We start from the raw sequence: 21,936 nt of genomic DNA, 5'->3' as shown, positions 1-21,936 counted from the left end.
ATGTAACTTTTTCTAAACTCAACTAAGGTTAACGGACCTAATCAAGGTTAGGTTAGGCGGTTATCTCACCTAGGGTAACCGCGGTTGGATTAACTGTTTCCGCAAAGCTTAGCCGTTATAAAATCTACCACCTTAGCTCAGATGGTGATCGATCCACCAATAGCTTGCGAGTCCACATTAGCAAAGAAAGAAACCAACCAACTAATGAGAAGAATCACCAACCACTATATAAGGGATAGCTTTCAGATTTTTAGAGTAAGACACTCAATACATTCAGAGCTCTACCTACTCTCCCCTCTATTTCTAACTGAATACTAACTTAAGCATCAGAGCTTCCCCAGGGTCACCCTCCGGACCAGTTTCTAATTTGTGGTTAGTAGGTCCAAACTAAACGAGAATCTACAACAATATCCAATTTACCTTCTCTTAGATTGCCTATGTTCTAACAACCCTTCCTTGGGTTCTGATTGGGTGGTCTCTTAGTCCTCAAAGAATGTTCCATTTCGATTTATATTGATTTTTTTTTTTTTTGGGTAAAAGATGTATATTGATTTATGAAGGCCTTTATCATGTCATCTCATATACAGGTTTGGGAGGAATTTGGACGAGTCACCTGATCCCGATGCCGAGTTTTCTAAGCCTGGGTGATGCCTATACCACTCTTTCGCTTCCTCTTGACATTTATCCATCCTCTTCCTCCTTCGTTCTTCTAGTTCAAACTTCAAACTCTCTCTCTCAATTGAATCAGAAACCAAAGTAATCAAGACCCAAGAAACCCTTTTGAGCATTAATAGAGTTTGAAGCTTGAGAATGTCATTCTCCTTGGGAGCTTTCTCGTCCCCTGTTGTATGCAAAACCAGCAACAGTCACTCGCCTGAGGCAGCCCACATTCGCCGGGCTGCAGAAATCGCTGACAAATCGGCTGGTTTCACATCTCCACACCCTAATTTTGGTTGCGTGATAGCAGTGGGAAAAAACGTGCTGGGGGAAGGATATCTCTATGCACAGGGGACTAAGTGCGCAGAGTTGCAGGCTGTAGAGGCAGCTGGAGAGCTGTGTAAGGGCGCCACTGCTTATCTTAATATGGAGCCCGGGGATTGCTATGCTGACCATACTTCTGTTTCTTCTCTAATTAAGGTTTCTGGGTTCTCATTTTCATCTTCAAATCATCATGGTCTCCTTCCTATGCCTCGTTTTTTTTTCCTGGATTGAATAATACATGTTACTTAAATGGTAGAAAATGAAAATGAAAATGAAAACCTGGGTTAGTTTGTAATTTGGCGCATTGGGTGTTTTGATTTGAGTACCTCCAGTTGGATTGCTAAGTTGACCATACTTCTGTGTCTGCTTTGCTTAAAGTTTGTGGGTTCTCGTTTTCATCATAAATCATCACGGTCTCCTTATGAAACTAAAATGGTAGAAACTGAAATTGGAAACCTGTGTATGTGTTTTTTATTCGGATAGGCAAGGAAACCTGTGTTAGTTTGTAAATTTTGCAAATTGGGTGTCTCTTTGACTTGGGTACCTTCAATACGATTAATGGCAGTGAGTTGTTGCTGCTGCTGCTGCTGCTTTTCTATCAAGACAAAAGTTCGGTCCAGGAAACGTTATGCACTCATGAAGCAACATTTTGAGTGGCTTTATCTAATTGAATAAAGAAAAAGTAAGTTTTAGATGCTCTCTTGTAGGCACAGTTTAAGGAATTGGGAGCGGATCCAATCCCATTCTGCTTCAATCGGAATCAGAAAGGTCAATCCTGTTGCTGATTCCCATTACTTGAACCGAGCTTGTAGGATATGGTTGCTGCACAGAGTGTGTATTCCAAGGAAAAATCTAATTTGGACTGTCGAATAGATATATGAAGTTTCTGACTCTACTGACACAGAGATTTAATGAGTTGGAGGGAGTTCCTGGTAGAGAGTCCTTCTGTTTCTTCTTTGATTAAGTTTTTTTCGACTCTGTTTTCATCATCAGATCATCATGGTTTCTTTCTTATGCTCGTGTTCATTTTTCTGGACTGATAGCCGTATGAAAAAAGTGGTAGAAACTGAGATTGAAACCCCGGTTAATTTTTTAATTTGATGAATTACGTTTTTCAGTGGCTTGGGTACCGCCAATTTGATTAATGGCAGTGGGTTGCTGCTGCTTCTTTTCAATCAGGATGAAAACCGAGGAAACTGACGGCAGTCATGAAGCAAAATTTTTAGTGGCTTCATCTAATTATATAATGAAAATTGCTGTCTGGGTTGAATTCTATTCTGCCTTTTCCTAGTAGTGGTTGGAATGCAGGACTATTAGAAACTGAACTTGAAAACCTGGGTTATTTTTTAGTGGTTGGAATGCAGGACATAGGCACCTCCAATTTGATTAATGATAGTCAGTTGTTGCTGCTGCTGCTTTTCTATCAGGATAAAGATTCAAAACTCTGGAAACTTTAGGCAGTCATGAAGATTATTTTCAACTATTAAAAAAAAAAATAATAAAAAGAAAGAAAGAAAGAAAGAAAGAAGAAGAAGCATTGTTTTCAGTGGCTTCAACTAATTAAATCGAGAAAATGGCTGTACGGGGTAGTACTAGTCCAGATGTCTCTTACATGAATCGTTTCTGCACGCAATAGGGTATTCCATGGGAGAATCTAATTTGAAATATCAACTGGATGTGTGAATTTCAGACTGATTTTATTTTATTGACACAGTTCCGAGAAGTAAGTCCTTGTATGCGCTTCCGTGCTTGCTAACGTAAGGAAACTACATTAGCGGTACAAAACATCCATGAAGTGGATATTATATTGTATAAACAAAAAACATTTTGTAAGGCTTTTTTGATGCATTAGACAGTTCCTTCTTTCGATAAGTATATCATCATGCAAACCATTTTGTAAACTTTTGGTGCTACTTACAATTTTGTGTGTTTGCCAAATTTTCGTTACCCTCCAGTCTTGTACAGTTGTACTTTTCTGTTTGGAATGCAGAAATTGGTAGTTCTTTCTTTTGTAATTTTCCCTTCATATATCTAATTATCTTGGTCAATAATTTTTCATTTCGTTTTATTATATTACTGGCCAAGGTTCGTATTGTGGATCTGTCAGCTGAATTACAATACATAAAGGTTGTTTGAAGTTTAATGCTTTCCCAAGTTTCTTCGGTGTATTGAAGATAATAGAATGCATATTATTAATTGCATTATTGTTATATATTCTTGTTGTAAGTAGTTTCATGGGCCACTGATAACTGACATTGTGTATGAGTATCCATCTACCCACACACCCCTCCCCCCCAACCCCCACCCCACCCCACACCCCCCACAAAAAAAAAAAAAAAAAAGAAGGAAAAGAAACTGATATTTTATACATTAGGCAGGAATTTCAAGAGTTGTTGTTGGGATCAGACATCCTTTACGACATCTTCGTGGAAATGCAATGCGTGCATTAAAACATGAAGGCGTGCATGTTGATGTTCTCGGAGAGGATCTGCAAAGTGAAGCAACTGAGGTGGTAGAATCTCTTAATTGCATCTCTTTCATGTGTTACAAATCTGCCCATGTTTATTTCATGTTCTGATCCTCTTATCTTCCTAATGAGTTATTCAAAGATTTTGCTTGCAGGTATTGCAATAAACCTCTCCCTCTCTCTCTCTCTCTCTCTCTCTCTCTCTGAGATTCAATTTCTCTTTTTATTTTATTTATCAGCAATAGATAAGCTATTCTATTAATTATTAATAAAGAATGTAGAATGGGTAGGGATGCAAAATATCCACATGTATTTGTCCTTACAAAAAGAAAAAAAAAAAAAAAAAAGGTATTTATGTCTCCTAAAACGGTGGTTTCAGATCATCAAAGATTCTTTGGTTTCTTGGTTTGGAGATAAAAAATTAAGGAATGGAGACAGGAAACCAAGGCCAACCTAAATATCTTCTTCTCCTCAACTCAAGTCAACTCAACTCAACTCAGCCTTATCCCAATTAAATGGGGTCGGCCGGCTACATAGATTATTTTTTTCCAATCAGATCTATTCAAAGCCATACTTGTTACAAGTCCTAAGTTATGCATGTGTTTTCTCACCACTTAGCTTAGAGTCATTGTAGGCCTACCCTTGACTCTTTTAGCTTCTTCTGTCTAAATCAAATTACACCTCAACATTGGAGCATTCAAAGGCCTCTGTTGCACGTATCCATGCCACCTCAAAAACCTTCTCGCAACTACTGAGAAGAAAGCTACTGAACCACGATTGATTTAGATTCCCATCTATCATGTTCCTCCCTCCTTTATTTATAATACTAGCCTAATAGATAACAGACTCTGAGTAGGAATCCTACTCAGAGTACAATTCAAGTTACTAATAAGGAAACGAACACATTCCGATAGAGACACACCCCCTTTCATGATCAACACAGAAAACCAAATAGCTAAAAGAGTACTGCATGTGTATTGGACAATAATAACCCTGCGGTATATGTACATAACACTTATTTTATCTATTCAAATTTTATCACTCATCCATCTTGACATCCTCATTTCAGCTTCAGAATTTCTAGTTTCTTCACTCCCAAACATTCATATCCATACTCGCCAATGTTTTATGCCGGTGGTCCCAATCCCAGATCAAGGAGGGTTTGATGTAGGGGATTTCTTAGACAGCTAAGGTCCCTACAAGAGTGTCTCAATTAGGGTAAGACAAACGTAAAGGGGATCTTGGGATTATGTTGGGATTTAGATATGCTCAGCAAAACAAGATTTGACATGCAATAAATAAAGACAAATCAACATGTAGCCAGGAGCAATTTCAATCTAAGCGGACAAACACATAAAAACTTACTTAAGCTTGAAGTGGGGACATGGGGAAGGGAACAAACGTCATGCGGATGTTAGGTTCAGCACAAATCAATCTAGACACCAAACAAGATATGCAAACAATCAATGTCCTCTAGCAGCCAACTAAAATAGAAAGTCAGCAAGGGTTTTAGAGATATAACATTGAAGAAAAGACTTAAAACAGTAGGTAAAATAGGCATAAACGAAGGGGCAGGGCCTGGTTTTAATGCTAATGGGCTGCAACATATAACAAGGGATTAATGGAGGTGGAGGGGTTTAGTTTAATTACTTACCTTGTTGCTGTCCCGGTCTGAGGAGAAAAGAAGAAGCTGAAGTCTTCCAAAAACAGAGGTGCAGTCCACTTTAATCGATGAGGGAAACCCAATTTGTTGGTGAAGTGTTCAGCAGTGGCTCAGATGGGGCTTATATGATTGAGATGGTTTTCCACTGTTGTTGTTCAGTAGCTGCAGCAGATGTAACAGCAACCGAGAGGACAGAGACAGTGAACGAGAGAGACGGGATGAGAGAGAACAGCAAGAAAGAGAGGACGAGATAGGGAGAATGAGAGAAAGATGAGATTGAGAGAGAGAGAAAATCATAAGAGGGGATGGGAGTTTTGCTCATTGGCTGTTTTCCATAATTTTTTCATCCCTTCATCGTGGCCTAGGCCATTACATACATAATAAACTTAGTTACTAAAAATAAAAACAGCCAATTGGAAAGTAAATAAAGACTTCCTAAAAACTAACAACTAATAAAGTAGTTTCCTAATAAATTAAAAGACTAACAAGGAAAATAATATTCTAAAATAAACTGCTAAACTAATAACTAATGGGGCCCACAAGATTTGCTGAAATTTGGAAAGAGAGAGGGACTCGATCCAGTGCTGGAAACGCTGGATCGAGCCTCCTTTTCTTCCTCCTTTTTCTTCTTCTTCTTTCTATTCTTCCAGCCACAAAGATGGTTGTTTTTTCTTCTTCTTGCGTCTGTACACCTTGATGCCTCCATCAACTCTTTCCAGCTTGGAAGAATTCACCTCCGGTGAATTAAAACTCATATAATATTCAAGCAAGTCTGGGTTGAGTTGTTGGATTTCTTGCAATGTGATCCAGGTGTTGTCAATTTTCGGAGATCCACGCCACTTGGCCAAGAACTCTCTAGAACCTCCAGTGTGTGTGGACATAATCCTCTCGTCAAGGATTTCCTCAACTTCTTCAGTTCTTCTTGTGACCTTAGGCACAGGTGGTAATGAGGTGGGGGAAGTGGTTGGTTTGGCTCAGAAGTCTCATCAATGGTGATGGGGAAGTCCTCAAGGTCATCAGGATAGAAAGGGGTAAAGGTAGAGGTACCATGGTATGGGACTAGGTCTTCAACATTGAAAATATTACTGATCTCCATGCTAGTTGGCAGATCAAAAACATACGCATTGGCGCCTATCCTCTTGAGTACCTTGAACGGACCTGTGCTACGAGCATGTAGCTTGCTCGCTTTTCCCCTAACAAAGTGTTGTGGCTTGATTCTTTCCATCACCATATCGCCCTCTTGAAACTCTTGTAGCCTTCTATGCACATCTGCCTTCGATTTGTATTGTTCATTGCTCAGTGCTATCTGTCTTCTTATACCTACATGCAAATCATGTATATGCTGAGCAAAAGATTCGGCTGACTGGGAGGTCCTGGAACTAGACACGACCGGGATAAGGTCTATGGGTGCCCGGGGCTGGTATCCTGAATAGATCTCAAAGGAGGACAGACTAGTGGTACGGTTCTTAAAGCTATTATATGTAAACTGAGCCTGGCTAAGGATTTGATCCCAACTGGTAAGGTGTTCTCCTATGAGGCAATGCAGTAAATTCCCTAAGCTCCTATTGACAACCTTGGTCTGGCCATTGGTCTGAGGGTGGAAAGCAGAGGAGAAACGGAGCTTCGTGCCCATCATCCGCCATAGGGTCCTCCAAAAATGACTGGTGAACTTGACATCCCTATCGGACATTGTGGTGAGGGGCAACCTATGGTACTTGACAACCTCATTAAAGAAAAGTCTGGCTACTATGGATGCATTAGAGGTCTTAAAGCATGGGATGAAATAGGTCATTTTTGAGAAGCGGTCCACAACCACATAAACAGAATCATAGCCTCTCGAAGTTCTTAGTAGACCAAGCACAAAGTCCATGCTAAGGTCCTGCCAAGGGGAGTGGGGAGCGGGTAGGGGAGTGTACAAACCCGTGTTATGCTTCTGTTGTTTGGCGGTCTGGCATGTCCTACACTGATTCACAACTTTAGCAACATCCCTCTTCAGTCCTGGCCAAAAGAATCGGTCCTCAACGAGGGTGATGGTCTTATCTCGACCGAAATGGCTAGCGACTCCCCCAACATGCAATTCTCAGATCAAGAAATCTCGGAGTGAAGTCTTGGGAATGCACAACTTGCTTCCTTTAAAAAGGAATCCCTCCCTAAGTAGGTAGTCTGAGCGGTTGATCAGGTTGCTTTCACTCAAGGAAGTGAACGACTCACTAAAATTAGGACAGGTGGGGTATTGGTCCTTAACTTGCTCGAACCCTACAACCTCTACACTCATTGCCTGGAGTAGCACACTAGCCTGACTCCTAGCATTGGTGCGACTGAGGAACATGTTCACCTGGCTCAGTGCATCTGCAGCAGTATTCTCGACACCAGGTTTGTGTTTGAGTACAAAAGTGTACTCTTGGAGAAACTCAATCCACTTGGCATACCTCTGGTTAAGTTTCTTTTGGGCACTCAGGTATCTCAGAGCCTGGTGGTTAGAGAATAGCACGAATTCTTGCGGTAAAAGGTAATGTCACCAATAGCGCAGTGAACCAGTGATTGGACAACCGCATAGAATTCCTTGTCATTTGTGGAATATCGTTGCCTAGCTTCATTAAGCTTCTCACTAAAATAGGCAACAGGGTGGCCCTCTTGTCCTAAGACACCACCTATCCCAATACCAGATGCATTGCAATTCACTTCGAAGACTTTAGAGAAATCTGGGAGGTGCAGGACTGGAGCTTCAGTCATAAGCTTTTTAATCTCATTAAAGGCCTTCGTAGCACTCTTAGTCCATTGAAACTCCTTCTTTTTCATGCAATCGGTGATAGGAGACATAATGAAACTAAACCGGTAAATGAACCTCCTGTAGAAAGTGGCTAAGCCATGAAAGCTTCGTACCTCATGGACATTAGTTGGCTCAGGCCACTCTACAATCGCTCTCACTTTCTCAGGGTCAGCAGATATTCCCTGAGTTGATACAACAAATCCTAGAAAGATGACTTGATCACTCATGAAGGTGCACTTCTTGAGGTTGACATAGAGTTTCTCTTATAAGAGCACATGAAAAACCTTCTGTAAGTGATCCAAGTGGGAAGATGGGGTCTTACTATAGATGAGGATGTCATCAAAGTAAACCACAAGGAACTTGCCAATGAATGGTTGAAGCACTTGATTCATTAACCTCATGAAGGTGCTAAGTGCATTTGACAAGCCAAAAGGCATGACTAACCACTCATAGAGACCATCCTTCTTCTTGAAGGCTATCTTCCACTCATCTTTAGGTCTAACCCTAATTTGGTGGTACCCACTCTTGAGATAAATCTTCGAAAAGATCGAAGAGTTGGCCATCATATCCAACATGTCATCAAGTCTAGGGATAAGGAACCTATACTTGATGGTGATCTTATTGATGGCCCTACTATCAACACACATACGCCAGGTGCCATCTTTCTTTGGCGTGAGCAAGGCAGGTATAGTACACGGGCTAAGGCTTTCCTAATGAATCCCTTCTGCAACAGTTCATCCACTTGCCGTTTGAGTTCGGCGTGTTTTTTGGGATTCATTCGGTAATGGGTTAAGTTTGGGAGAGAGGATCCTGGAACTAAATCAGTAGTGTGCTGGATGTCACGCATAGGCGGTAACTCATCAGGTAGTTCCTCAGGTAATAACCTCTCGAATTTCCTCAAGGGTCGCACTTCTCTAGGAGCCTCAGTGAATAAGTGTGACCTATCGGTATTACTCTGTATGGCAACTAGAGCATAGATCATCCCTGACTCTTGACACTCTCCTTCAAATTGTTGTTGATTTAAAATGTTGAGTGTTTTGGTCGGGGTGTGTTTGAATGTACTTCCCTTGTGTTTTGGAACCTAAACTTCCCTAGGGGCACTAGGGGTCAGTCTGATCTTCTTCCCTTTGAACTCAAAGACATAGGTGTTAGACTTCCCGTAATTGGTGACATCCCGGTCATATAACCAGGGTCTACCTAGGATGATGTGGGCAACATCCATCTCTAGGACATCACACCACACTCGATCCTTATATCCTACAAAGTGTAGGGGGACTAAACACCTCTGATTAACGGGAATGGTGGATTGATCAACCTAGGCAACCTTGTAAGGCTTGGGGTGGGGTTCAGGTTTGAGGCCCATTCGTGCAACAACGCTTTTGGTGACCACATTCATACAACTCCCGTTGTCTATGGCGACGCGACAATTCTTACCCTGATGACATGTGTAAGTGATGAAAATATTAGTTCGTCGCCAATCATTGCTACTCCTAGGTTGTGAGACCATGCAACGCACAATGCCAAGCTTGAGGTCACCGGCCTCCTCGGTGTCCTCATCAGATATGGTCTCATCTGGTCTATGGTCCTCATACTCTTGGTCCTGAAAACCCTCTTGGTCACCTTCTTTAGGGGTCTGCTCTTCGACATAAAGATTCCTATTGGGACACTCTCTGGAGAAGTGACCAAATCCGCAACACTTGAAGCACTGTTGTTGCCCACTACTCTTGGGTGCTTCTCCCAAAATTCCTTTACCCTTGTCAAATTGACGCTGTGGTGCAGCAGTGGGTTTTGGGAATCCAGTTGAGCCTTGGGGTGGTTTTCTAAATTAGGACTCCCCAGCTTGGAAGCTCTTCCTCTAAGAATAAGTCCTCATGGAGGATTCCACCTCAAGGGCTATCCTGAAGGCTTGTGGAACGTCTCGCACCAGGTGGGGTGCCATACGAGACTGAATTTCGGAGTTGAGTCCGGTAAGGAATTTGGATAGTGTCTGCTCAACATCCTCTCGAATACAGGTTCTAATTTTCAATTCATTGAACTTGCTCATATATTTGGTCACAGTCAATTTTCCTTGCTTCAGGGTATTCATTTCATTCAACAACTGGAGCCTATAAGTGATAAGCAAAAATTCTCTCTTGAGCCGCTCTTGCATCTCTACCCAGGTAGTGATTGGCTCAAGTCCTAGGTGGTCCTGCTAGTACTCTAGGTCTGTCCAGAAGTCCTGGGCAGTTCCAATAAGCTTGAACTTAGCAAATCGGTAGCGGACTTCCTCTGGCATATCGTAGAAATCGAAGTACCTATCCATCTGCTTGATCCAATCCAGAAGGATCCTAGCATCAATCTGACCATCATAGGTAGAGGCAACTACCTTAATCATTCGTCTGACATCAAAGCCCCTATTCGGATGCTCATAACCATAGTTGTCAAGGCGTCACCTAGGCGACGACTAGGCATCCAGGAGGATTGCCTGAGGCCTGGATGCCTAAGCGATAGCCGCCTTGTTGCACTGCATGTTGCCTTGTGTTTCAGCACTTATTTATGCCAAATATCATTCAAGTAAATAATTATTTACTTAAGATATTATTCATAAATAAGCAAATACCCCCTATTTGAATCCAATAAAAATAGTTTAAAAATCAACTTCCAAAAGGATAAAAAGTCAACCCCCTAGTCCAAGAACAAAAACTGGATTTTGGTTATAGGGACGATTTTCAACTTTTAAATGCTACGGTTTTTCTTAATTATGAAAAATTTATAAATTCTATCATGTTAAAATATTGCTAAAAACCAAAAGTCTGATAAAATAATATTTTGTTTTGATATTCATAAAATTATTTTCATTCAGGCGATTTTAACAGTATTTGCGCACTTAAAAATAAGTTTGACTGAAGCATAACTTTGTCACTGCAACTCAGATTTAAGTAATCTTAGACTTGTTAGAAAGCTGATTTTATGTTATAACTAATACAAAAAGTCTCATGTAAAAATAAAATCATTTGACCAGTCAAACTTATTATAGAATAAGAGCATTTCTCTAAATGTTGATTTTTTATAACTTAATATGACTTTATGTTAATTTTTTATGATTTGATGTGGCTAAATGTTGATTTTTAATGACTTGATGTGGCTTAATCTTGATTTTTTATGATATATGGTATATATATAACTTACTAAATAATGTTAGAAAATAGGAAAAATAAAAAATAACAATTGTTCGCCTTAAGGCAGGCAACTTCTAGCCTAAGCGCTTAGATAACCCTCCACCGCCTTGGTTCGCCTTGGCGTTGTGACAACTATGCTCATAACCCTCTTCATCTCCATATTGGGCTTGGCATCTTGGCGGTGGGCCTCGACCCCTACCCCGATCCCTACCACTCCCTAGGCCTTGGAAGTTATCCCCTATCTGGTCATAACCATCAGTCTGGTTATTCTCGTTTACTTCCTTAGGGTTAGGGCCTCTGCCCTTAGGTTCAGTGCTAGTTGTGTTATGGCCTTGCCGTCCATCAGGGTTTTAGGCACTTGCCTCGAGGGTAGCTAGCTTATCGGTAAGGGTTTGGAGATGAGCAGTTTGTGTTTCCTCTATGGCTTGGACGGATTTCATGAATTCAGCCAATTGCTCACATTGGGTGGAGGTGCTAGGAGGGTCAGACATATCCTAGTATGCTCTACCACTACGAGTGGACATAAGGAGATAGGCAGCCAAGGTACGGTTACCACCAAGGACTCAAGGTCTACTCAGAATCTCTAATTGAGACAGGTAGTTAGCCCTTTCAATCTTGAGGTCAGAAATCTCCCTCCCAAGTATGTACTTTTGGAGGGAATAGCGTCCAATGCTATTTGGTTCCGCCAACTTAAAAAAGAAAATGGTGTCCTCTAACCTATGGTATCGCTCTCGTAGCTCAGAGTCGACTACGGACAGATGGTGACTGAGACTAGACCTCAAAAGGTAAGACATGTAAACAAGGGGCAGCAGTACCTAATTACCCTAAACCTAGACAAAGCCATGCTCTGATACCAAGTTGATGTAGGGGATTTCCTAGACAGCTAAGGTCCCTACAAGAGTGACTCAACTAGGGTAAGACAAACTTAAAGGGGATCTTGGGATTAGGTTGGGATTTAGATATGCTTAGCAAAACAAGATTTGACATGCAATAAATAAAGACAAATCAACATGTAGCCAGGAGCAATTTCAATCTAAGCGGACAAACACATAAAAACTTACTTAAGCTTGAAGTGGGGACATGGGGAAGGGAACAAACGTCATGCGGATGTTAGATTCAGCACAAATCAATCTAGACACCAAACAAGATATGCAAACAATCAATGTCCTCTAGCAACCAACTAAAATAGAAAAATCAGCAAGGGTTTTAGAGATATAACAGTGAAGAAAAGATTTAAAACATTAGGTAAAATAGGCATAAACGAAGGGGCAGGGGCGGGTTTCAATGCTAATGGGCTGCAACATATAACAGGGGATTAATGGAGGTGGAGGGGTTTAGTTTGATTACTTACCTTGTTGCTGTCCCGGTCTGAGGAGAAAAGAAGAAGCTGAAGTCTTCCAAAAACAGAGGTGCAGTCCACTTTAATCGATGAGGGAAACCCAGTTTGTTGGTGAAGTGTTCAGCAGTGGCTCAGATGGGGCTTATATGATTGAGATGGTTTTCCACTATTGTTGTTCAGTAACTGCAGCAGATGTAACAGCAACCGAGAGGACAGAGACAGTGAAAGAGAGAGACGGGATGAGAGAGAACAGCAAGAAAGAGAGGACAAGATAGAGAGAATGAGAGAAAGATGAGATTGGGAGAGAGAGAAAATCGTAAGAGGGGAGGGGAGTTTTGCTCATTGGCTGTTTTCCATAATTTTTTCATCCCTTCATCGTGGCCTAGGCCATTACATACATAATAAACTTAGTTACTAAAAATAAAAACAGCCAATTGGAAAGTAAATAAAGACTTCCTAAAAACTAACAACTAATAAAGTAGTTTCCTAATTAATTAAAAGACTAACAAGGAAAATAATATTCTAAAATAAACTACTAAACTAACAACTAATGGGGCCCACAAGATTTGCTGAAATCTGGAAAGAGAGAGGGACTCGATCCAGTGCTAGAAAGGCTGGATCGAGCCTCCTTTTCTTCCTCCATTTTCTTCTTCTTCTTTCTTCTTCTTCTTTCTATTCTTCCAGCCACAAAGATGGCTGTTTCTTCTTCTTCTTGCGTCTGTACACCTTGATGCCTCCATCAGCGTTGATGCATCAGGTCAGCAGCCGACATAATAAAAACATTAGCCAGATCCTTTTTTATGGATCCTAGATATCTTCTTCACCTCCTTTGTTATTATCAAATCTACCCCTAGAATATTTCTGAAAGATGCAGGACATACTAGCAAGGATTAATATCTTGGGGGCTCCACTTTTGTCCATCTTTTTTTCCCAGCTTGCCGTCCCTTATTGAAGAGAAAGCTCTTTTTTTTTTTTTTTGGGGGGGGGGGGTTGAAGGATTTTGTATGGTCATTCATTTGGGTTTGTTTAAATTTATTCTCTGTTTGGAAATTTGAACCATTGACATCTCATCTCACATGATTTTTTCTGACTCTAGTGGGTTTCCTTACACTTCTTCCTTTTCCTTTTCTGAGACCCTCAATTCTTTTCTTTGTATGTATGCCTATTCTGTGTGTGTATGTTGTCATTCTCACTTACCTCTTATTTAAATTACAGTCTTTGTATTACTATGGTCATATCTTTCTGTATTTAGGCCGGATTTGGTTCTCTTGGGAATGATTTTAAGCTGATATAATTTTATACTGGAAGGATCCTGTCGCTTACTATGGCTTTTAAAGTGCTTAATCAGTGGCTGAACTTTTATTGCTTTAATTTTTCTAACTTTTCTAAATTATATGCTGTAGGAAGCTTTAAAAGCATGCCTCTTCGTTAATGCTCCTTTAATTTATAGAGCTGCTTCACGAGTCCCATTCTCTGTTCTCAAATATGCTATGACCCTAGATGGTGAGTCCAATATTTACCGGTTGATTTCTTGTTTCTAGATATAGTTCGGGTTCATTTTGAGAATTGAGGTAAACCTGTTTAACTTAGGAAGAGACTCAAACCTCACATAATCAGAGAACCATGATATAGCTGTCGCTGATTGTCCTTGTTACTTGGATTATATCAGGAAAAATTGCAACCAGTAGTGGGCATGCATCATGGATTAGCAGCAAACAGTCAAGGCATCGAGTGTTTGAATTGCGGGGTAGAAGTGATGCCATTATTGTAGGAGGAAACACAGTACGCCGAGATAGTATGTATCAACATTTAAAAGCTTAGTTTTAGATCAATTGGATAATTTAGTTAGCTGTAGATCCATGAATTATTATTACTGTTCTAACTCATACATCAATTATTATTACTGTTCTGACTTATACATTAATTGCAGATTCATCAATTATTTGTTTAAGACTGGATCTTGTACTGTGGGGGTACACTATTATGTGTACCACGGCACACTTTATTGTGCACCATGATGAGGGGGGTGTCCCTGACGTGGATGGATTTTATTTCCTAGTATATCTCTATTTAAATTAGGCTAGGTTTCTTCCTTCCTAATTAGTCTAGACTACTATTTCCCTTTTTCTTACTTGACAATGAGTTTCTTTCCTTGCTGGATGTAACTTCATTATTGATTATATGAGAATGGTCAGGGGGAGACTGCAAGGCATCGATTATGCTCCCTTGGCAGTCTCGCCTCTCTCTTCTTCTTCTCCTTCTCTTGTGTGATTGCTGTTGTTTAGTTACTGATATTATTACAATCAACTGTTATGATTCATGCATTAATTGCAGATCCACGGCTTACTGCAAGACATGGAGGCGGGCATTTGCCTGTACGGATTGTTATGTCCCAGACTCTTAATCTTCCTGAGGTAGCAAACCTGTGGGATATATCTAAAGTACGAACTATAGTAGCAACACAAAGGGGTGCGAGGAAGAGTTTTCAGAAATTTCTTGCATCCAAAGGTGTTGAAGTAGTGGAATTTGACATATTAAACCCTAGAGATCTCATGGAATACTGTTACGACCGTGGGTATCTTTCAATTTTGTGGGAGTGTGGTGGAGCATTATCTGCGCCTGCTATTTCATCTGGAGTTGTACATAAGGTACTTTCAATCTCTTTTCTTGGATATTTTTACTAAAACACATGATGCATTTGGTATTTTTCAGTTCTTTAACGTCATTTATATGGAAACAGTTAAAACTGTGCTTAAGTTTTGCTGGCATCCCTTGCTTTATATACTAGGTATGGGGTGGATCATTTTTTACAAAGGAAAAGCCTGAATTTTCTTCAGTGGAACAGTAGATGAATACGCAATAACACCAAGTGCAAGTGTGTAATATGTATCTCACCATACAGTGGATCCCCACTTTAGTACTAGAATGGTTCCATCATAAGTAGGATTTCCTCCTCTAATGGGCCTCACATCCTAGATCAACTAATAGGAAAACAGAGAACAAGTGGGAGTCCATGTAGCCACATCCTCTAAACAAATTCCATTCGTCCCCTGCATTTTTTTCTCTTTTAAACTTGCCCCTGATTTTGGTATTGCTAGCCTTTGATAAGAGCTTGTCTCTTTTCCCATTCAACAGAGCATCTACCTATCCCCGGAAGAGGGAAAGTTGCAGAAAACTGGAATTTGCGTACTGGATGTGCCTACATGAACTCCGACAGATTCTATTTTGTTCTACATAACTGGGTCTGATTTAGCTCCTTCAACTTGAGTTCTCTCTCTCTCCATATTAGGCATAACTGTAATACTGCTTCTTTTTTTTTTTGGGGGGGGGGGTTTATAATGATCTGTAAGAAGGGGCCATTGCTTAGAGCAATGGTAAAAGGTTCAGGCTGCCAGCATGAAGTCCCGGGTTTGAGTTTAAAACCGATTCCAAACTCATCCCTCCCATGACCCCAAATAGGCAGGACCATAGTTAATATGGGAACGGAAAAAAAACTTTGTTCAGGACAGCGCCCGTAAAATGGCTTAAAAATTAAACAGGATGGCAAAAAAAGAAAGAATCAAACATTTCAAAAAGGGGAAAAAAAAGAGAGATGGTACATGTTTTAAATGTTTAGATTTTTCAAGTACAGGACCAAGTAAATGACAATATACATATAAGGTGAGGTAATCTCACTGGAGTGTTAGTGTAGACCAAGATTCTAAAACTTGGGAACGGTCAAGGCCGATACTGTTCTGGATTGGTCTGACCGTATTGGACAGATTAACCCCTATTTTTTTTTTTTAATCATTTTTCATTACAATTTTATCCTTGGACCATACATGTGGATCAGGATCATAAAGGTCAGGATTGGGAATCAGTCAAGGCCGTTAGCGTTCCTATCCGGCCGATACTGACCGTTCCATTCCATTTTTTAGAACCATGGTGTAGACCACATAGTTAGCCCAATTTGGTGACATATCTGGGCTTCTGGCCCAATGGTCCACTGTTTGTGGGGTCTCTTGGGTTCAAATTCAAATTTGAGTTCATAGATAATGGCCAACGTAATGTTTTTGTCTTACTTCCTTAGGATTAAAGCTCAGAGGGAGGCAAAAAAAGAAATTAACAATAAGATAGAGGGGTAATAAGAAGAGAAAGAAGAGAAAGGGCTATTTCAAAGATAATGGCCACAGGCCCCACACTGTACCTTATCCTTTTCTTTGTTTTCTCTTACATTCGATTATAGGGGTTAATGTTTCACGAAAGCCTTTGTCCAACATTGGGCAGCAAAAGGCTGGGAGAAGAGTAAGGCTGTTATAAAGTCTACCTACGGGTTGGTTGAAAGTGAAATAAGCCAATCTCAGGCTCAGCTTCCCCTATGGCCTCAAGTTTAAATTAAAGTTTGCTTTTTTGTTGGGTTGTCCGGCAAGTCAGGCTCAGGCTATCACCTAAGGCACTAAGTTTAAATTAAAGTTTGCTTTTTGATTGGGTTGTCAGTCAACTGGCAACTCCCACAGGCTGAGGCTTTATAAGGTCAAAATTTTAGTATTATACATTTTTTTTTTTTTTAATATGGAAATGCATTATAAATGCGGCTAAATTGTAGAGCCCAAACGAACTGGTTCTTTGGCATTTGTTAGGGATCGGTTTGGCAGTACGCGTTTAAAATCTCGCCCCACAAAACCCCACCACCCCCCCCCCAAAAAAAAAAAAAAAAAAAGAAGAAAAAAGGGGTATGCCGTTTTAAAAGTGTTTTAGCTAACTATGTTGGTCCAGGTGACCATGTAAGTTACTCACTTTCCTATGATATGTAGTTTTTCTGTTATGCAATGGCTATGCATGTATATTTAACTGCTCTTTTAATGCAGGTTTATGCATTTGTTGCTCCTAAAATCATAGGAGGAGCGAAAGCTCCTTCTCCAATTGGTGAACTTGGGATGGTTGAGATGTCGCAGGCCCTCAATTTGATTGATTTTTCCTATGAGCAGGTTGGTGCCAGGGGATCTATTTTCTATATGGCATGTTTTAGTATTTTTGTTGGAGGGGGCTCACAGTTGCAAATATATTTTTAATAATTTAATGTATGTAATTGTCATTATTGGAATTTATTTTAGTTTGTTGTCCCTGTGCCCTTCTGTCTCTTATTTGGTATTGTCTCGTTATAATGGCGTATCTATAATTTCATATTTGAAATTTGATCTTCTCACTAGTTTCTGTAAATTATGAACAAACTCCATTACTTTCTTCTTCACTTCCATTTGCAATGCAAAAAAAATTATAAGCTTGTACCTATGGTGGATCGATTTACCACTCTCCTCCCCCCCCCCCCAAAAAAAAAAAATATATATATATATATATATATAGATGCTCATTTATCTTTCATATATGATTATTGGGAGAGGCTTGGGCATGCTGTTCAGTAAGCTAGCAGCATACACCAATCATAGGGCTGGACACAAGAGGGCAAGGGGGTCTTTCCAAAGGGGGAGGAAAGAGGATGACACATGCAAGGAACCCTGTCCAGCCTTTTCACATGTTTATTATATCATGATTCTTTTCATAAATTCAGATGGGGAACCTGTATAAAATGATATAGGATCCACTTCTGTATGTGTTGTCCAATTTTCCAAGGGTTGGAACTTGGTTGTTCTTCTGGATCCATAGTTATCAAGGCGTTGCCTAGGCATCCAGGCCCCCTCCAACGCCTCGGGTTGCCTAAACACGGCATCTAAGTGACCAGAGGTGTTGGAGGGGGCCTGATTGTAAAACATCAACAAGTCGCCCGCTCAGGTGACCAAGGTGCCTGGATGCTGAGCCGTTGCCTGACAACTATGGTCTTGATCAGTTCAGATTGCTCCTTTTTCTTCATCTTTTTTTTCTCAAAGAGTTGGGTTTTTTTTTTTTTTTTTGGTGGGGGTGGGGGGGGCGTGGAGGGTGGGGGTGCTGGTTCTTACATTTTTCTTTCCAGGATAATCAACTACTTGCTTAAGGTTTTTGGGTTTGTCTTACACAATTGCAGGGAAGTTACCTATGGGATGGGCAGCTTGATTAGGAAGTGTTTTGGGGAAGTGAATCGATTTATTTTTCCTATTTCATTAGATGTGATTTAGCAGTAAAAATTCCAGTTGGGTTATAAATTACAATTCTTGAAATGGATGGAAGCAGTATTTCCTGAGTCATGTGTATCTTCATGTTTTGTTTTAACTAAAACCATATCAGTAGTTTCTTTTGTTTTAGCAATTCTCTGTTTTTGTCCTTTCCAGAAGAAACCATAACTAGTTTCTCTTGTCCATTCATTGTATTAAACTGGGATCCTGGAGAGCAACTATTTTATTATTTTTAATCATTAGGACCATTATTACCAGATAAGAAGCACTTCCCTTATAAAAGTTCACATAATGGCGGTGTAAAATCTGAGCTTTTGAGTTGATATTATGTGGATGGAACTTCTGTATGGACAATGTACTCTGATAGGCATCTTCCCTGTTTGTTAAATTTCTATGACTGCTTTGTATCTGGAGTATTTTAGTGCATCACTTTAATGAATTACAGATTGGGCCCGACATGCTCATTAGTGGATTTCTTCAGCCCATTCCAGAGTTGACACCTATAATCCCATCTGTGGATGAAATTTCATCCATAGATCCAACTGTTACTCCTTATGAGCCAAACATCATATTCTTTTATAAAACATGGGATCCTTATGGAGCTTTTTCTAACTTCTCTCCTCATCCTTTGCGGTTGCCTGATGAAAATGGAAATTATCAAACATGGCCAAGTGTGGAGCACTATTATCAGGTAAAATACTAATCTTCTGCATGTATCTTGGTTTCCTGTTGCAACTTTTGTTGTGAAGTGCGGTAACCTTCCATTTTTCAGGCCCACAAGTTTGTTGGGGTAAATGATCCTGTTGCCAGAGAATTTGTTGAGCAAATAAAAGCTACAACGAGCCCAGAGGAAGCTGCACGCATAGGGAGGACAATACAGCAACAACATCCTAATCTGGTATTGTTCTCTGCACTGACTATTCTTGCAGTGGCACATTGTGTTCACATGCATGCATTGAACACCCAATCAATATAGTATTTGAAATTCTGTAAGCCTTTGAATCTGTTTTCAATTATTGATTTACCATTTGAAAGTATACTTTGGCATGCGTATTTTGGAAATATACTTGGGCTTTGAATAGAGCTGATTGGAGGAAAAGGATCCATGTAGCCGACACAATTTGGTTGCGATAAGGCTGAGTTGAGTTGAATCGTTGTTACAACTGCTTATCACAAAAACTCAAGCTGTTGAAGGCAACAATAATGTATGTTAACACCCCTCAGCATGTGTAGACCTATACAGACACGGCCCTGTACCTGACACGCACTAATGCAGAAATACCATCAAGTGGCACCAAGGGAAGAATGCGTTGAGGAACCCTGTTGCACTTCCCAGAGACCAAACACTCGACCTCTCTGCCCCAATAGCATGTCACAACCGCTTATCCCAAAAGTTCGGACCGTTAAGGGTAACAACAATGTATATCAACACATTTATAGCTGTTAAATAAGCAAGTACTTAATTTACTAAACATATTAGATTGACTATAAATCTTCAAATGAAATTATTGATAATATTATGATGATGACTTAGGTTGTGGGACAAACAAGTTAAATAGATTCTCAAGGCAGACTCTGCTCTTGGTTTTTCTATTGCTGGCCTGCTCTTCCTAGAAGGAATGACTTCCCTTGAATGTGAAGACGCTCAAGCATCACATGACTTCTAGCTCTTGTTAACTTTGTATTCACCTTTTATTAACTGGCTAATTGCTTTATGTAACTTCTTGTTTCCTATATTAAAAAGAAAAAAGGTAATTAAGAAAAAGTTGATTTGATTTTTGTTTTACACATAAAACAAAACTTGCATGTCATTGTCGCAGCATTTTTTGAGGAACATATGATCTCTGTCCAAGATATTAGTTTATTGAAGTTATTTTGAGACTAATGATTTTTTCCAACTGAATAAGTACTTTTTTCATACCCCAGCCCCATCCAAAGAGAAGAAAAAAATTTGTTACCAACTAGAGAAACACACTTTAGATTCCTTTCCTTACTGACACATTGTAATTGTTTCATTTTCTCCATGCTTCCATGCAGGTGAGATCTGATTGGAAAACTGTAAAAATTGATGTAATGTACAGGGCCCTGAAATGCAAGTTTTCCATCTATCCTCACCTGAATTCTTTGCTGCTATCAACTGTGGGTTCAGTTCTTGTTGAAGCTTCACCGCACGATCTCTTCTGGGGTGGTGGCCGGGAAGGAGAAGGCCTAAATTATTTAGGCAGGCTGCTGATGCAGTTGAGGTCAGAGTATTTGGGAGAGTCCTCACTGTCAATTGAGGCTCTTGTTTAGATCTAGAAGTGACCCGGGGAGAGAGAGAGAGACAATGAAGAATAATTATATATCTCTTTATTCTTTATTGTAGCATTACTGTAGCATTACTGGCTTAAAAATTTGTGATGATTAAAATCAAGAAAGAGAGAGAGGATCAATTCATTATTGATATCTTGTAACTCCTTACCACAAAGAAATTGAACATTCTGAATTATCTGCAAGAAGAGATATTCAGGTACCATATAGCATTGAGATTGAACCAATTCATTTGAGACATTTTATTTTTTTATGATTATATAAATCATATTATATAGTTTGTACTTTTGGAATTAGGATCAACAAGAAATTGATCTTAAGGCTTTCTTTGTGGAAAGTGTTTTTATATTTAGAGTTTATCAAATGAAGATCTCTCCTTGTGTCTCTATAAGCTGCCAAGTAAGAGGAAGATTAAGAGAAGAGAAATTAGTTTAAAAATTAATTTGGAAACTTTTGTAATTGAAACGTTGTAACTTTCAGTTTTAACATATTGGATTATTATTAAGGGACATTTTCTACATTTACTAGATTAAGATGATAATTACAAAACAAGTAGGCGTAAAAGATTAAGAGTTATTGAAAGAATAAATTAAGAAGGTTGAAGTTGGAGAGAGAGTTTAATGGAGAAGCTAAGCAAAACACTGCCATCGCGAAACACCAAAATCAAAGAAGGATTTGCCATGATCCTAAATTCAAATAAATAAAAGGAAAAAATGTCGGGCACATTGTTGGGGTGCCTAGCCTGTGTCGCTCTCTCCTCATTTTCAAAATGATCCCCATGCCTCTTGCATCTCATTCCACCCCCCCCCCCCTTTTCCCTTTTTCCCTTTTTCCCTTTTTCCCTTTTTCCCTTGAGCCATGAGCCATGAGCTCCAAGAAAACTAACAGTGTGCCTGGCCCTCTCCCAAATGAAAAATTAAGAAAAATAAAGTTGGACATAAGAAGAGCTTTCTAGATAGCCTCTTAGGGGATGCATCCTTGCATGATCCTAAATTCTAATAAATGGAAGATCATGGAAATTAAAATTAGGTAGTATGTCATCTATCCAATGATTGAAGTGGCTTAATCATCTCTACATAATGCATGAGTCACAAAAATGGTATTTCGCTTTGAAATCACTTCAAGGCAAGGATTTAAATCTAAGTATCATATCATAGCATAT

General features: G+C 39.8%; 1 protein-coding gene across 2 annotated transcripts; it reads left to right on the top strand.

Moving 5' to 3' along the window:
- The first annotated feature begins 547 nt into the window (after positions 1-547).
- LOC122093800 (riboflavin biosynthesis protein PYRR, chloroplastic) lies at positions 548-21,063 on the top strand. 2 transcript variants are annotated; one of them, XM_042664283.1, is made up of 9 exons: positions 548-1,137; positions 3,356-3,493; positions 13,782-13,881; positions 14,048-14,173; positions 14,713-15,026; positions 17,226-17,345; positions 18,910-19,155; positions 19,237-19,362; positions 20,502-21,063. In XM_042664283.1, exons 1-9 carry the CDS (start codon positions 811-813, stop codon positions 20,754-20,756), a joined length of 1,752 nt encoding a protein of 583 aa, XP_042520217.1. In that variant the 5' UTR covers positions 548-810; the 3' UTR covers positions 20,757-21,063. The 2 variants fall into 2 exon arrangements, with proteins under 2 accessions (XP_042520217.1, XP_042520218.1); XM_042664284.1 differs by having other exon boundaries at positions 549-1,137; positions 3,356-3,490.
- The last annotated feature ends 873 nt before the right edge of the window (positions 21,064-21,936 follow it).

This window comes from Macadamia integrifolia, chromosome 11 (assembly GCF_013358625.1).
Source record: "Macadamia integrifolia cultivar HAES 741 chromosome 11, SCU_Mint_v3, whole genome shotgun sequence".
Taxonomy (NCBI): Eukaryota; Viridiplantae; Streptophyta; class Magnoliopsida; order Proteales; family Proteaceae; genus Macadamia; species Macadamia integrifolia.
Note: the sequence above shows the minus strand (reverse complement) of the source record. Positions and strands in the feature narration are given on the sequence as shown.

Coding starts and splice junctions, on each gene's coding strand:
- LOC122093800 (XM_042664283.1), top strand. CDS start 811: ATGTCATTCTCCTTGGGAGCTTTCTCGTCCCCTGTTGTATGCAAAACC. Junction 1,138..3,355: donor CTGTTTCTTCTCTAATTAAG/GTTTCTGGGTTC, acceptor TTTATACATTAG/GCAGGAATTTCAAGAGTTGT. Junction 19,156..19,236: donor GTGTGGAGCACTATTATCAG/GTAAAATACTAA, acceptor TCCATTTTTCAG/GCCCACAAGTTTGTTGGGGT.